The sequence below is a fragment of the Triplophysa rosa genome, linkage group LG5, assembly GCF_024868665.1.
Source record: "Triplophysa rosa linkage group LG5, Trosa_1v2, whole genome shotgun sequence".
In the NCBI taxonomy this organism is placed as follows: domain Eukaryota; kingdom Metazoa; phylum Chordata; class Actinopteri; order Cypriniformes; family Nemacheilidae; genus Triplophysa; species Triplophysa rosa.
The window spans coordinates 28,663,712-28,681,967 of NC_079894.1; the positions used below are offsets into that span (position 1 = coordinate 28,663,712).

Sequence of the window (18,256 nt, forward strand, 5' to 3'; positions counted from 1 at the left end):
ATCAATCCCATTGTTAAGAAGCTGCCATTTAATCTACAATAAAAGTGGTTGTCACATGGATCTGGTTAAAAAGAGAGGTATGGTGCTCCATTTCCCCCCTTCGAGGTCTTGGTTGACTTTATAAGTCAGCAAGCTAGAATAAGGAATGAACCAGGGTTCAACTTTTCTTCTCAAACAGATTCACTTCATAAAGCAGACAAGGCTAGTTGGAAGCCAAGCAAATCAAGAGAAGTCTCCATAAACAAGATAAATGTATATTTTCCTGTTAATTTAGACACAGATAAAGATGATCGGAAAGCTGAGGATGCAGAGAGACTTTTTCCCATTCACAAAAGACCACATTTACTAAGGAAATGCGGTACGTTCCGTGAGAAGCCGTTGGAGGAATGTTTTGCAAAAATCAGCTAGGTAAAAGTCTACCCCAAAGGCCAGCCTGAGAAGTCACTGAAAGTCTACATGATTCTTGACGAGCAGAGCAATAGGTCGTTAGCTCGTTCTGAATTCTTTGATGCCTCAGCCCAGCTTCTTTGTATACCCTTAGAACTTGTTTCTGGAGTGACAGAGACCATCGGTCGAAAAGCATCTGACTACCAAATCAAGTCTGTAGATGGAAAGGTAATCCTCACCCTACCAACTTTGCTAGAGTGTAACAACATTCCCAAACCCAGTGCTGCTCTCTATCACTCTCACCTAAAGCCTAAAGCTCCATTCATACCAGAGTTAGACCCAGATGCTCCTATCATGATTCTTCGGGGTCGTGACATTATCAGAGTCAATAAGGTTTGCACACAGGTAAACGGTCTTCACGACGCTCCTTATGCACAGAAGCTTGATATAGGATGGGTGATAGTTGGCAATGTTTGTCTGAATGGCATTCACTCAACTCAACTAAACTTTATTTATATAGCGCTTTTTACAATTTTCATTGTTACAAAGCAGCTGTACATAAGACATATTGACTATAAGGAAAACAATTAAAGTTGTACCTGTAAAAACAAGAAAAAGGTGAAAACACAGAAGACAGACATACCCACATACAAAACACTCCACACACACAATATGCACACGTACTAACACACATAGACATAGACACACACACACGGACGCACAGACACAAGGACGCGCACGCACACACACACATACACAGACAAGTACGCACAGTGAGAGCACACATTTAAGATAAAGGAGAGAGAAGCACAGGTCAAATATAACAGACTATAAATTCCTATATGCAATATTAATTAAGTAAAACTTTAAAATTCTAAAGCAGCCCCCCTGGCCAGGCAAGAAACCAGCACAACCCTAGGTTTTTATTAAACACAGTGGCTAAATTAACAAAAAATAAATCGTCAGCGACTTCTGATCCTGTATATCAGCATAACAGTGATGAATTTATGAACTACTTCACAAATAAAATCCAAGATATTAGAGAAAAGATTATAACAATGCAATCAGAAGTGAAACCCGCTGAACAAACTAACTACAGCGCCCTTAAGGAGAAAATGTGATTATTTTATACCATAGATCACGATGAGTCGTCTAAAATCTAGTGACAAATATCTACCTACAAATCTACTGAAAGAGATGCTCCCAGAAATTATAGATCCTCTTCTTAGTATTATTAACTCATCTCTGACATTAGGACATGTGCCTAAAGCATATAAGGTGGCTGTTATAAGGCCCCTTGTAAAAAAAAACCCAACTCGACCCTAGAGAACTAGGGAACTACAGGCCTATATCGAATCTACCTTTCATATCTAAAGTTCTGGAAAAAGTAGTTTCAACTCAATTATGCCCCTTCCTCCAAAGGAATGACATCAATGAAGAATTCCAGTCTGGATTTAGAGCATGTCACAGTACAGAGACTGCTTTGATCAGAGTTACAAATGATCTGCTATTGGTATCTGACCGAGGTTGTATCTCGTTATTGGTGCTGCTAGACCTTAGTGCTGCATTCGACACCATTGACCACAGCACACTCCTACATAGACTCGAAAATTATGTCGGCATTAAAGGAATAGCTTTGAAATGGTTTAAATCTTATTTATCCGACCGTTTTCAATTTGTAGCAATAAACAATGAGGTGTTACGCAAAATAACAAGTCCAGTACGGTGTACCACAGGGCTCAGTCTTAGGGCCTCTGCTCTTCGCATTATACATGCTACCTCTAGGAGATATAATAAAGCGACACGGAGTTAGCTTTCACTGTTATGCTGATGATATTCAACTTTATATTTCCTCGAAGCCTCATGAAACACAGTAGTTCCATCGAATAATGGAATGCATAGTCGATATAAAAAACTGGATGAGTAACAACTTTTTATTACTGCACTCGGACAAAACAGAAGTGTTATTTATTGGACCGAAAACTGCTATACGTAACAACCAAGAATACTGCTTAACTATTGACGGATGTTCCATAAAACCCTCGTCGTCAGCAAAGAATCTTGGCGTTCTATTCGATAGTAATCTGTCATTTGAGAGCCAAGTCGCCAACACCTGTAAAATTGTGTTTTTCCATCTTAAGAATATATCTAAACTACGTCATATGTTGTCACTATCAGATGCAGAGAAGTTAATTCATGCATTCATGACATCAAGACTAGATTACTGTAATGCACTGTTAGGTGGTTGCCCTGCTGGCTTATTACAAAAACTCCAACTGGTCCAAAACGCGCAGCTCGAGTTCTTACACATACAAAAAAGTATGAACATATTAGCCCGGTTCTGTCAACCTTGCACTGGTTACCTATAAAGCATCGCGTTAACTTTAAAATCTTGCTTATTACCTATAAAGCTCTACATGGTTTAGCTCCTCAGTACTTGAGTGAACTCCTCTTGTATTACAGTCCTTCGCATGCATTACGCTCTCAGGCATCCTGTCAGTTGGTAATACCTAGAATTTCAAAATCAAGTGCAGGTGGTAGATCCTTCTCCTATCTAGCGCCTAAACTTTGGAATAGTCTTCCCTGCACTGTCCGGGAGGCAGACACACTCTGTCAGTTTAAATCTAGACTAAAGACGCTTCTTTTTAATCTTGCATACACTACTCTTCCATAATATAAATCCTCTGAGGGCTTAGGCTGCATTAGTTAGATCAAAAGGAACCAAAAACACAACTGATGTACTTGTTGCATCAAAGAGTACAGAACAGTACTCTACTCTCAGCCAGTCTTGTCTCATTGTTCCAAGGTTACCACAGCGAGCAGGATGAAGTTCATGCCCAGACCTGACAAGAGCTGAGATGATAGAGCTGGATAAAGAAGGACGCGGTCACTTGACACCTATTCACTACAAAATGTCAAATGCTATTAGATTATTAATTATAATCTTAAATCTATAATTTACCTTATTAGTAAGTTTATTTATTTTATTTAGCCTTGTTGTGCAAGCACTGTCGAGCTTGTGCAGAGGCTGCAGCTTTTGTCAGACGGGAACTGGAATCCCCTGGTTGGGCCTGGGTTCCCCTGAGTTTTTTTTTTTCTCGATTAGAGTTTTGGGTTCCTCACCACCGTTTGCATACTGTTTTTTTGCACTATTTGCCTGGCCGGGGGGGCTGCTTTAGAATTAGAATTTTAAAGTTTTAATTAATATTGCAAATAGGAATTTATAGCCTGTTATATTTGACCTGTGCTTCTCTCTCCTTTATCTTAAATGTGTGCTCTCACTGTGCGTGCGTGTCTGTGTCTGTGCGTGCATGTCTGTGTGTGTGTGTGCGTGCGCGTCCGTGTGTCTGCGCGTCCGTGTGTGTGTGTGTGTGTGTGTGTCTATGTCTATGTCTGTCTTCTGTGTTTTCACCTTTTTCTTGTTTTTACAGGTACAACTTTAATTGTTTTGCTTATAGTCAATATGTCTCATATACAGCTGCTTTATAACAATGAAAATTGTAAAAAGCGCTATATAAATAAAGTTGAGTTCATGAACCTGGGAGAGATCAAGGCCGGCTGTGCACAAAAGCTTTGGTTAAAAAGTGGGGCAATTCCAACCATTACAACTTTGCAAGGACAGTCTGGCGCTTCAGATTTGCAGCCTGTAAGTATATTTTCATTGTAAAATACTTTTTTACGGACTAACGCGAGTTGAGTTTGTCGTGTGTTTGTGATCTGCAAATGCAGACACGCGCGCCATGTGAAAAAAGACAACATAAGTCCTAATAATCAGTAATTATGTGTCAACTAGAGGCAAAATATGTTGTGTTTATAATGGGGTTTATTGTCTTTGTTGAGTCGAGACGAGACCTGGCGTAACACTGGTTGATCACTAACGGCAAATCTTTATAACGTCGTATATAAAAGGTAAAACAGTTAGCTATAGTTTTTAACTATTTAATGGAACAATACAGCATTTTTAGGAGGCTCTATTGACGGAAATGCAATATAATATACAAAACTATTTCTTCAGAGGTGTATAAAGACCTTACGTAATGAACCATTAAGTTTGTAATACCTTAGAATAAGCTGTTTATATCTACATTCAGAGCGGCCCTACATACACTGAATTCGCCGCCATGTTTTGTACAGCAGCCCTAAACGGACACACAACTCTACAACGCGTGTTTCCTCTTCCTCTCTGCTGCGGTATCGTGGTGAAACGGATCGCGGGATGATCCGTACGGATAGTGCTCTCCTGTGCGGAACGCATGTGACCCACGGATTAACTGAAAGTTTATTCATCATTGAGTAAAAGAGTAATACGCGCTCTCGCTCGCTCTCCAGTTTTAGCTCCAACTCGCTCTCTCTCTCTCTCTCAAGTATCTAGACGAGTACAATATTACAATAAGCAGTTCCAGATAAACAATGACGCTCAAAACTGCTCCGTCACACAGCTAATATTACAACAACAACATATCTTGGTATGTTAGTATGTTACTCACACACTGATCCGAATCAAAGCATCCTCGGAGGAGATTTTTAGACGATCTTTCTCTCCAATGTCTCTCTGCTGGAACGTATCTCAGATATCTGTGAGTACATCTGCTAAAAGACTTAGTACCGCGGGTCCTTACGCGTCTCTACTGGAAAGTCTTTATAATATTAACACAGGTCTTAGCTCCTGCTGACTTTTATCCTTCTTTTTAAACATAAAATCCACAAACCTTTTATTTGATGTAATACATAAGACATCGCTCTTTCTACAGTCTTTCTAATGCCCGCAAAATCTCTTCCCTGCATCAACATGAGAACGACATCTTTTTGTACTGTGGTGGCCACCGTCGTGTTTGGACTGAGTGATTCGTGGCAAATCTATAATACAAGGCTAGTGGCCACTGTTAATCAAAAACTGCGGCTTTAACATAATATTTTTTTAAAAACCAATCCTTTACATCCTGCTCAAGTCGCGCTGGCAAAGTCGATGTATCGGCTTAATCATCTTCATTTTTCAGATCAGATTCGGGCTCGAATTGATAAGGAAAGAACTGAATGCCAACCATGAATGCCAACATGTACTGTGAAATACTGAAGCAGAGCATGATCCCCTCCCTTCAGAGACTGGGCCGCAGGGCAGTATTCCAACATGATAACGACCCCAAAAGAAGTAGAAGGTAAAGGTGATGGACTGGCCAAGCATGTCTCCAGACCTAAACCCTGTAGAGCATCTGTGGGGCATCCTCAAATGGAAGATGGAGGAGCGCAAGGTCTCTAACATCCACCAGCTCCGTGATGTCATCATGGAGGAGTTGAAGAGGATTCCAGTGGCAACCTGTGAAGCTCTGGTGAACTGGAAAAAAGGCAGTGCTGGAAAATAATGGTGGCCACCCAAAATATTGACACTTTAGGCCCAATTTGGACATTTTCACTTAGGGGTGTACTCACTTTTGTTGCCAGAGGTTTAGACATTAATGGCTGTGTGTTGAGTTATTTTGAGGGGACAGCAAATGTACACTGTTATACAAGCTGTACACTCACTACTTTACATTAGCATTAGCAAAGTGTCGTTTCTTCAGTGTTGTCACATGAACAGATATGATAAAATATTTACAAAAATGTGAGGGGTGTACTCACTTCTATGAGATACTGTATTTATCAAACTTTGCAGCAAATACAAACAGACTGACAGCGCAGATGTGTGGACACACATCAACATTATTATGAGGGACATTTTAAAAGTAGTGTAGCTTAATGTGGTAAACATGAGCAAATTCAGTTTGCACCTTTTGAATGCAGTGTATTATTAGGGCCCTATGAAATCAGTTTTATTTTTTTCCCAAATTCAGCTTTTTCCGTTTAAATTTTTCTGAATTCTGCGTTTTCCATCTTTTAATATACAATAGTAATATATGTTCCCACATATTCCCTTATAAACTATTAAAATCCTACAGTATATACTTTGTTTACCATACAGGGAAAAAATCTAAACACATGGTATAATCTACAACTATGTTAATAAACCAGTATCTTCTTTTATTATTTTCTGTTTTTAGGTCAAGATAAATTTAAGTACTATTTTTAATTAAGCAATTTTTTATACTAAGTACGCAAAGGGTGTTTGACGGTAGCTTTCTCGTTGTGAAACGCAGATGCTGAAAGCTCCACGAGCGCAACCACACCACTCTTTCACTCATAGACACCCAAAACAAGCAGATTACATATTTACACCGCGTCCCCATTTATAACTGAAAAGAAATAACAAATAGGAATTTTTTTTTTTTCCGTTTAGTATAACAACTGTAAAAATAGATTCCAAAGTGGTTTCTTATTTTCATTACATTAATAAAGATCCAATATATCTAAATCAGAAAAAATAAATGAAACAAACATAAAATGTAATTTAAGCAGCCTGATTAGCAGCAATAGATTACATTTTTTATGGTCTTCCGTGGTCGTTGTTTAAGCCACGTTTTTATCCGTAAGGGTTTGTTCTTTTGACAGAAGCTAGAGTTTATTACAAGTAAGGTTTGACAGAATGTTGCATTTCCCTGGTCATTGTTTAGGCATGTCAGAAAGTCCCTATTATCCGACTCGGATCCTCTCTACGCAGACAGATGTTTACAAGCCACTTTTTCCTGCATTTTTTCTATACTTGTATTTTCCCCCTAATGAACAGAAACGCATTGTGGTTTCATGGTTTGATCGATTTAGGCAACCATAAACAACGCAAAAGAGGCATTTTGAGTTTGTGTAATTCCTATGTAGAGTAGAAAACACTTCATGGCCGCCATCTGCACTTCGCGCTACTCAAACGCAGTAACGTGACTGTAATAAACTCAATAAACGGGAAGGAAGGAGGCGGGAACCGGCGAACATTAAAAACATTTAATCAAAAATAAATAAACAATAAACAGCAGCAAAACAGGCCGGCAGCCGGCCACACGAACATAAACACATAAACAAAACTTAGCATTTCCGGGCCCGGTCCTCTCTCGTCGGCAGTCCTGTCGCTCGTCCTCTTATGCTCCCGAGCTCACCCGTGAGGCATGCGGGACCGGTGCGCGTACAGCTGATACTCATTATCACTCACGCCACCGGCCCCGCCTTCCTGCCCCACGGCTCTCGTCCCGCCTTCCTCGCTACAGTGACGTCATGTGTAAACAACCTATCCTGCATTGAGAAGAACCGCCTACCTTATTAACATATGGACACAGAAATAAATAAATGTAGAAATAAATAAATAAATGTAGAAATTCGTAAATAAATATAAAAATACAGAAATAAATGAAGTAGTACAAAAATGGTACAAAGTTAATATTTTTACAGATTTTTTTTTTTTACGCATTTATGTATTCATTTATTTATTGATTTAATTATTTATACATTTTGGAATGTATTTATATATTTATTTATTTTTTGCATGTATTTATTTATTTAACTATTTATTTCTGTGTTTATTTATTCATTTATCTATTTCTGCATGTATGCATTCATGCATGTATTTATTTATTCATTTATTTATTTATACTCAAGTCATTTTTTGTTCTCCATACAAACCCCCCTTTAATATTTAAAGTCCTAATGAAATTGAAAACTACAATTCCTATTTATTATGAAATTGCAGTATTTATTCTCCTTTTTTTATTCATGTGCCCTCCTAATTTTAAGTTAAAATCTGAAAATGCAATTCTGCCCTCTAGTGACTATCCATCTCGGATAACATAAGTTAGATGGCTTGGGCGGAGCATCCGTTAACTCCTCCCCTTCAACTGTCAGTCTGCTTCCAGTTCCATTTCAAAATGCAACAGCTATTTTTATGCATCAAATCAGATCACAGTGAAAAAACAAGCCACGCCCACTGTTTTTCTCATTCTAAATTTGTTTCACTCGGAAATGCGTAAAAATACGGAAGTAAAAATTATCGCAATTTCCGGTTCACGGGACTTTAATAAAAATAAACAAATATTAATTTAATTTATTAAACACAAGGTAAAGAGGTCAACATCAACAATGGGCCAGGGCTGGGCAAAGAAATCAGGGGGGGTTCAGTGCGTTATGGTTTTTCAGTTCAGTTAGAGTACTGTTACACCACTACATAAAGGGATATTATAAATCATAATTAATTCAGTTAAATAACACAGAACTGATGAAAGTGCTTTGGGCATTGACAACTGACCTATGCATACATGAAACAATCATGGAAATGTGAACCAAGACTACACAGCAAATAGCCATTCACCAAACCATTTGAAATATTTCAGCATGCATGGTTGTTTGATGTATGTGTATTGTCCACTGCCCACAGTCATTTCATACCCTATTCACTATAAACGGTTACTTTTCCATGGCTCCCAACGTAAACATGCAACTGCTCAGTCCTGCAAATCCAGCCATTCTGGCATCACTAATGACAAGTGGTACTGTAACTTCTTTTAAGTAACCTTATTTTGCATGAGGTTACTTTAACTCTCCTTTGTATCTGCGCCAACACAATTGTTCAATTGACTTCTCATTAGTTAAGAGCTTTGCTTGATGAGAAAAACCACGAAAAGTGGTATTTCTCCACTGTCAAGTAAAGGCAGTTCAATTCAGATCTTAAAGAGTTCAGAGAAGTAAGTCCATTTACTGCTTAACTGGATTACAGGCACTTACAGATCTCTACAGGACACATGCTCAAGGGCCAGGGGATTTATGTAGCCCAACATACTCTGCCTATGGTACAAACAGACATCCAGTTAAATCCACTTAAAATGTCTGAATGTTACTGCAATAGATAATATCAAAGATATGATTTACACTTGGCAGACACTTTTGTCCAGAGTCACTTACAAGGCATTCATTTCATTAGTATCTGTTTTCTTGGAAATCAAACATATGATATTTACATTTATGCATTTGGCAGACAAAAGCGACTTACATTGCATTGTACTATACAGTACATTTGTTTCTGACCCTTGGATCAAACCCATGACCTTGGCGTTGCTAGAGCCATGCTCTTACCACTGAGCCACAGGAAAGCTATTTCTGCTGCTAATGCGATGATCTACTAATTTAAATGACACAAGTTACTTCAACTACAATAAATGAATGTTCCTTGAGTTCTCACCTAAGTCCTAGCAGAAAATCTCAGGTGGTGTTGTTCTTCATTTTAAACATCTTGTGTTAAATGCTGCACACTTCTATTGTTAAAAAACACATTCATCCATATGCATCGTGGTGGCGTGGGAGGATCAGCAGAAAAAGAAAAAAATACAGCGGTGACAATAAAGAGAGACAAAGCATCCAAATTATGCCTAACTATACAAAGTTGAACATTGCGTTGCACAATGCCAAAATTTACATTGCAGAATAGATTCCCGCTGCCATATATAATAGGTGTGTTCAGTTTAATTGGCCGCGTTCAGCATATGACATCAAAGTAACATGAGTGATTGAAAAGCATAGGTTGCAGTCTAATTTTAATACATTGATGTTTATATGCTACGCCACATGAGGTCGAACACACATACTGTTGTCCATTTTACCCTCGACAACAAAACCAGTCTTAAGGGTCAATTTTTCAAAATTGAGATTTTTAAATAATCTGAAAGCTAAATAAGATTTCTATTTGATATAAGGCAGAGATACAGAGATACAACAGAACATGGCGAATTATATGTAAGGGGACCCGCGGTGTATGTAGATAGAAATAGCTCATTCTAAGGTAATAACAACATAACACTTTATTGTGTAAGCTCTTTATACACCTCTGAAGACATAGCTATGTATATTATATTGCATTTCTGTCAATAGATCCTCCACAAAATTACACACTGGACCTTTAAGTGGGTAATTTCCAAAGAGCGAGTGATGTCATGGAACATGATCTTTACTTAATATCCTAATGATTTTGTGCATAAAAGAAAATCGATAATTTGCACCCTGCAATGTATTTTTGGCTATTACTACAAATGTTCCTGTGCTACTTATGACTGGTTTTGTGGTCCAGAGTCACAAATATTTACAAACTGTTAATCAACCAAACTATTTAGACACACAATGACATCAAGAATCAGCAAATGAAACCCAATGGTGACAATCAACCAAAAAAAAGCTTCATGCTGCAATGTACAGTATATGCAGGGTATCAATATAGTACAAAACTCATCCATGACTCCCAAAAATGCATTGCGGTTTATCTGAATTAGTTTGATGTTTGTCACGATTGTATAGTTTTGTGTGATGAATGTTGATGTCAAAGTGTGCCATTAAAATTTTAAGTTTATTTTGTCTCAGTAGGCTACTTGTACATTTACTGTACTCAAACCAGTCATTTATGTCTCAATATTCTTTTAAACAACTTCTTCATTTTATTACTTTATTACTGACAATTGTCTTAAACAACTGGAGCTTTTTTAAACAATCTCTGTCTTTATCTTTGTCTTTTTACAACACTATTACACCACTGAAAGAGAATTAACTTAATAAAAGTAAAGGATCAAATGTTCCACTGAAGCAAACACTGATCACGTACAATAATGGTGTTTTTTCAACTAATTGCAGGTGCAAAAGTGACATTAGCCGGTGTTCTGTCGAATTGTCCTACCCTGTCAGATTTTCCTACCGCAGGGCAAAATTTAATATAATCTAAACCAGATCGACAAAATAATCAGGTAAAATGATTTTACAATGTAAAATACCCTGTCAAATAGTCCTACCAGTTTAAAATAAACATTAAAAAGTTTACAGCGCAATACCCTATCAAATTGTACTACCAGTATTAAATAAAGAAGTAGAACGACTTTATAGCGCAAAAAAATGGTGGGATAATCTGATACTACAGTGTTGTAATTTATTTTAGTTCGGATCGCGTTCACAAGGCAATATTTCCAAACGGACCAAACTTTGTTAATGCAAGGCATGTGCGAGTAAACTCTCCTTCGTTTGGTCAGAGTGCATCTGTTTATTTTCTGGGATTCCGCTCAAAGATGTCATCCGTCAGGATTTGTCCTTTTCTTCCCCTGAACTGCCTGTCTTACGAAGCGCATCTCTAATATGAATATATTGTTGACAGAGTTTCTTTGCCTTCGCGCGGCACTGTTCAACCGACCGATTAAAGCCAGGGTTCGAATTGAGGGGGGGCTGGGGCGGTCCCAGACCCCTCATTAGCCTTAAGGCACCTCTCATAAGGTCTAAAATAGTGAACATGGGGTTCCCCTGGTTTTTAATTAAAACTAGACAACTAAAAACACAAAATTATATTTTTTGTCAAATTATCATGCTAAAACAAAACACTTTTGTCCATTATTTGTACAAATTTCATAAAACTAAAATGTCATTTTTTTTATTTAAACTTATTTTACACAACATAATAACGGTAAAAAATATGTTTATTAAATAGAATAATACCTAATTATGAATAACATAAAAGGTATTAAATATTTCAAATTAAACAAAATTAATAAACAAATGCTAATTAAAAACAATACAGCATAATAAAATCATAATAAATGACATGTTATACGCGATTTCATTTTACTAACCTTCAATAAAATAAAAAGATATTTTTATTTTGACATGCACAACACAGGCAGATGGATACACACGGGGGCACGCAGTGATTCTGCTATTTTATTCCTACAGTTACTCCTGACGGGAGACTAAATATTTAGTTTCTACGTAACGATACGCTTCAACTAAGTTGAATGGTGCAGCTCAAAAATATTTAGTAGTGCATAAGTTGTAACTTAGTACCGGTTTAAGTCAAAACTAGGCTAAGTTGTAATTTATGCACAGCTGGTGCAACCGGCCCCAGGTTTCCATGCGTTTTTACGTTCGTTTGTGGTTTTTCTTAATACGAATAATGGGAGATGGAAACGCATTTGCAGAATAAATTCTGACGTAGCGAAAATTAAAGCCACGAGACTAAACGGCTTTTGTTCATGGAAAAGTCCTGTAATCAGGCACGTGCAAAGGGGGGTGCTTTGGGGGCTTGAGCCCAGGCCCTTTTTCTTCCTTGAGAGAAAGTGCCCTTTTTCTGGGATTTTTTTATTAATGGATATATGTATGTGCGTATGTGTTTCTATTTGTGCACGGCTTTCCCTGGCAAACCATTAGAAAATGTCTGGTCAGGTTGGGAAATGTTGAGAGTTCCGATGCCTTTCTCCCATCCGCGTCTCCACGCAGGCGCGCAGGCACACATAGCGCGCACGCGCAGCACAGCTGTGCGTGTAGCACGTTTGGCACATCAGGCAGAGAGCCGCAGAAATGAAGCCCTCCCTCCTTTCCAGTAGGGTTTGTCTTGGTGTGGAGGTGAGTGGTGATGAACATGTGCTTACATGTGCTTTCGAATTCACACCTAATTATCCAAAAGACAAACTGCAAATATTGTTTTGCTAACATCCATCACTTTCAAGCCAGCGCCATGTACTGTCTGGCCGGCCATCCAGCTGGCGCCATGTACTGTCTAACCGGCCTTCCAGCCGGCGCCATGTCCTGTCTAGCCGGCCTTCCAGCCGGCGCCATGTGCTGTCCAGCCGGCCCTCGAGCCGGCGCCATGTCATTGTTTGGACTTTTTTTTATGTATCGTGTTTTTGCCATGTCTTGTATTGTTATGGTTTTTGTCACAGTCTGTCTTGTCTTGTTTGTGCCTTTTGGAGCGTCAGGATATCGCTCCTTAAGGCGGGGGTTCTGTCGTGATTCTGCCTCATCTTGTCATGTCTTTCTTGATCTTGTGGCAGAATAACGGCAGGATCCCTTGTTATGTGTGGAGAGAGTCATTTTGACCCTTTCGGCCTTCGATACCCTCTCCGGTCCTTGTCTGTGTTCCCGCCCTTTTGTATCCCTTGTTATTGGTTGTTAATTAGTTCATGCCCCACACCTGTTCCCCTTTGATTTGTCCCTTTAATTAATGCCCCTGCGTCCTCTGTCTTGTGCTGAATCATTGTACTGTGTCGTGTTTTGTGTGGGTGAGTTCTTGTCCTGTTAGTGTAGTTAGTCTTTTGTAATATGTAGTAGATGTTATTTTTTAGTCTTGTTTAGTGTAGTTAGTCTTTGTCCTTTTGATACCCTTGTTTTACTCCCCCGTGGATTTTTGTTTTGTGTGTTTTATTATTTATTAAACGTCCATGTTAACCCCTTACCCGCTGTCTGCGTTTGGGTCCTCTCTCCTTGTCTCACCACCCCCAGAATCATGACAGTATATCATTGGCATACATGCTAACTTGATGGAGAAACGACAGCTGAATACAGTCAAATTAATAACGTCATCAGAATCGCCTCATTGATATGTAAACCAGGCATTAAGTAATTAAAATGTGCTAGCTTGCATACATTTGTCAGGCAATTCAGATGAACAGGATAAACAAAATAACTAAAGCATACCACCAGTTATTAGTTAATATGACTTACATCAAGAGTCTTTTCCCTTGAAATGTTATGTTTACATATGCAGATATATATGCAGCTTGTTTTGGGTTAATTTAGAAGAAATCTACAGAAGCAAACAGACAAGGGTATAGAAGGCTTAAAACAAACACCTTTATGTGTATTTCGGAAATGTCCTTTCCATTAGAGCAAAAGAAGACATGAAAGCAAAATAGACCAACATCTCAAAATTGAACAGTACATTAAGTGTCCCGCCTTAAACAATAACTTGATAAGTTTGATGTCAGACTCCTCATCTAATAACTATCCATTTTATATGTTGTGTATGCTGATAGATCCAAACTGCCCTCCCTCAAATGTGAAACAAAGTTCTTGTCACCATTAGTGTGTGTGTGTGTGTGTGTGTGTGCGTGCGTGCGTGCGTGCGTGCGTGCGTGCGTGCGTGCGCATGGTACAGTAAGTGTAATTATAGGTAATAATATTAATAATAATAATAATTAGTTAAGCAGCTGTATTTTTGTATTTTGTCAATCATTTTTTCAGTGTATTTTAATTATTTTTGCAGGTTTTTTTCTTGTAAAATAACAAATTAGCACCAACTGCCTTTTTGAGTTTAATGTAAAGGTCATTGTTTTAATTATTTTGGTGTTATTGGGACACCAACAGTTTATTGGCTTGTGCAAAATAAACAAATTATTAGTGAAAATATGTCATTTTCCTTTGTGCAGTCATTTATCCTAAATATATAGTTGAACCTTTAGCATAGAAAACATACACAATGTGGCTTAATTTCATGTTGTTGTCTGTTCTTGTGATAAAATTTGTGGATTCTACAGAAGACCATTATTGGAAAATGAAACAATTGGGTGAGTGTGAGGGATTTCAAAAAGTAGTTATTTTAATATATTTAACATTTTGTTTGGAAAAAAATTAAAACAAATATGAGAAGTGCCCTTTTTTCCACTTGAGCCCATGCCCCTCAAAATGTCTGTGCACGTCCCCCTGCCTGTAATTTAACTCATATTTATTGTACTGGCAGAGTACAGGCAGTTTGGTAACGCTTTATTAACAGTTTCCTTTGTACCTATATGAAGCTAGAGTCGATTTAACTTGCGAGTTATTCCACCCTGAAATAACTGTTGACCAATAACTCTGCTACATTTGACCAAACAAGCGAATTACACATGTTTTATAATCTTACCGTTCTCCACAGTTTGTGCGTTTTGATCGTGATTGACGTGGCTGTGACTATCACTTGCGATACACCGACCATGATCCCGAACAGCAGAGCCAGCAAAGTCCTAACCGGCAGAAGACAGTACGCCACGAATGTGAGCAGCACGAGCTGCCACACGCCCTGATCAGGACCGGAACCGCTGGACACGTACGGAAACGGACAGCAGAGCATGGAGAATGTGAAGCTGAAGAGCAGAGTCAGGTGCACGATCTGCTGCAGCTGAGTCACCTGCAGGTACTTGACATTGGTAACAATAAAGAGGGAGATGAAGATGATAAAGTGCACAGGGTACGAGCCCTTTGAGATGGTGAGACTAGGTCCGGACAGCAGCTCCAGTAGACTCAGACTAGACGTCATCAGAATGAGCACGGACAGCGCTTTAAGAGTGGATGTCTGCTCCAGCTTCAGGTTGTAGTTGTGAAAGAGAGACTCGAGCTCTTTGCAATCGAACTCGTCCTCGCAGGCGATAACACCGGGCGGGCAGTGGCTTCTCTTCCGCCGGGTCTTGACTTTGTGAAACGGCATCTCCTCCATGTCGGGTCCATTCATACGCCGGATAAACGCCCAGACAAGATCCACAGGTGGAGAACCGCTTGTCGCTATGAAGAATCGGACATGTGCGAGGGCAGATAACCTAGAGTTCTTCTGCGTAGTTGCGCTTTTTAACAAGAGAATTTACAGAGATACGCGCTTGGTGGCAAACGCACACAGTACGCGAGTGACGTGAGATCGGCTTGCGCGGCTCAGACTGGATCACGCATGCGCAATGTGAGCTTAAAAATGAAGGTAATATTACTATATATTGATTGGGGATATTGATCAATAATGTATCACAATGAAAAGTGCACAGTTATTCTACACTACAGAACTGTCAGGTGTCCTTATCTAAATTTAGACATTCCATACACTTCTGTTGTTTTATCCACAGCTACTAAACACTATAGACGCTTTTAAAGCAACAACAGAAACATGTTGCAGCGCATGCGCATCCAAGTGTTCTAGTGGGCGTAAAGATCCCAAGTGAGCATGTATTTCTAATCCGATGGGACACACTTAACAAGTGCAATCATGTAATTAATGTGGTGTTTATAATTATGTGATAAAAGCAGTTTTACAAAATACATAACTCTGGGGTCACCAATAAAATGTGCAACCAATAAAATTTGCAACTCTACGTTTTACTACGAAATTATATGTAATATCTAATGGACAACTTGCACGTAAGTCTTAGGCGTTCTCCTCTTTCATTTCCTGTAAAAGTGTTCAGCGCATCTACATGCTGAGATCATGGTAGATTATTTCTATTTTTAGGGCAGTCACTTAATTAAAAACAATACATCCTGTTTGGGATGTTAACATGCTTTAATGTGGGTTTTTATGACAGATCTTAAACAGTGTTGGGTGTAACTAGTTACTAAAGTAATTAGTTACTGTAATTTAATTACTTTTCCCTTGAAAAAGTAAAGTAAGGGATTACTCTTATTTTTTTCTGTAATTTAATTACAGTTAATTTTGATGTAATTAAACTAAATACTTTGTGTAATATATGTGTGTGTAATAGTGGAATTGACATCAAAATTCAGAGTCTAACTTTAAAATCCGTGCTTTAATGTATAATTCTCACATTTGTAATACTTTGGTCAGTTAATAATACTACTTTATGTAGTTTATATTATTTATTTGAATGAATTAAAAGAGCCGTTTCATGTCTATCCTTCAATCACTTAACTAATCAAGGTTGATATAGGATATAGAAAGTAATTAGTAATAAGTAACTAAATACTTTTAGTACAGTAATCTAATTACACTATTGAATGTGTAATTAGTAACTAGTAATGAATTACTTTTTGAGAGTAACTTGCACAACACTGATCTTAAATTGGCAGAAGTTCACCTCCTAATATATTTTATAAACGTATACTCAACTCCTGAATAATAAAGCTGTTGTATGCACCTGTAACAGAACACTCCGAAGGCAGTACAACACTTTGCAAAACTTTATTTACACAACACAGACTGAATGCAGAGCGAGTAATACTTGTATGTGAATATATGAAGGATGAGGTTGACTGATACTGTCCTTGATGGTTGCATCAGTGAACGCAGGGCTGGTGATTACAGGAGTGAAGATGGTGATGATGGCGACTAGAGGTGAGGATGGCTGGATCAGACGAACACACTGAAGAAGACACAGATGAAGGAGGAGGAAGACGTTCAGGCTGAAGGCTGAAGACTTTTGACGAAGGATAATAGGTCGTGGGCTGTCACGTGGTTTTATGACGCGGCTGGAGGGCAGCAAGTCAAGTCAACTTTATTTATATAATTTTCATTGTTACAAAGCAGCTGTACATGAAACATATTGACTATAAGCAAAACATTTAAAGTTATAAAAGTAAAAACAAAAATGGTGAAAACACAGAAAACATACACACACACACACACGCACCGATTCTATGGAGGACCGGGTGTGCCGATTAGAAATAAAATGACGAATCAATTGATCAGTTTAATAATTAAAACATAAAAATGTAAACAAATAAATCACTTTTTAAATCGAGAAATTAACAGACTTATTTAAAATGGTTTATTTAATTTGTTTTAAAATATAGTTTAATTGAACAATAAAACGTTAAATTACTAAAATAATTTTTCAATGTATAAATAAATAGATACAATTAAAGCTGTTTATTTAATTCATGCTTTAAAACATAAAAAAGTTAATTAATAAATGATTTTAAATGCACGTTTTAAATGAATGAAATTCCGCCTTACATTTACTTCCCAGTATGACATGTGGGAGAGGGGGTGTATCCTAAAACTGAGCTGAAAGCTGATTGACTTGTCAGGCCCACGTGTGTACTGTCCAATGGCATTTTTTAACTCGATTGACAAATGGATAAAGAAAAGCATTTGTCAAAACGATAAAGAAAAGCAATTGACAAATAGAGAGGGAAAAGCATTTGGCAAATGCTTTTTTAAAAAGCCATTTAAAATGTGCATTTGAAATAATTTATTAGTGAACTTTTTGTTTTATTTTCTTTACGTTTTAAAGCATGAATTAAATAAACAGTTTTAAATTCATCTATTTATTTATACATTTAAACATGTTTTTTAATTTATTTAACGTTTTATTGTTCAATTAAAGTACATTTTAAAACACAAATTAAATAAACCATTTTTAAACCATAAGTCCATTAATTTCTCAATTTAAAAAGTAATTTATTTGTTTACATTTTTATGTTTTAATTATTAAATTTATCAATTGATTTGTCATTTTATTTCTAA

The 18,256-nt window shown here is 37.7% G+C and overlaps 1 protein-coding gene across 6 annotated transcripts in view; it reads right to left on the reverse strand.

Moving 5' to 3' along the window:
• Window positions 1-15,724, reverse strand: part of LOC130554346 (adenylate cyclase type 1-like) — a 92,494-nt gene extending 76,770 nt beyond the window's left edge. For all 6 annotated transcript variants that reach the window (XM_057333922.1, XM_057333921.1, XM_057333924.1 and 3 more), the window contains exon 1: window positions 14,936-15,724. In XM_057333922.1, the coding sequence (XP_057189905.1) occupies window positions 14,936-15,520 (585 nt within the window). In that variant the 5' untranslated portion in view covers window positions 15,521-15,724. The remainder of the gene's footprint in view (window positions 1-14,935) is intronic.
• Between the last annotated feature and the right edge of the window lie 2,532 nt (window positions 15,725-18,256).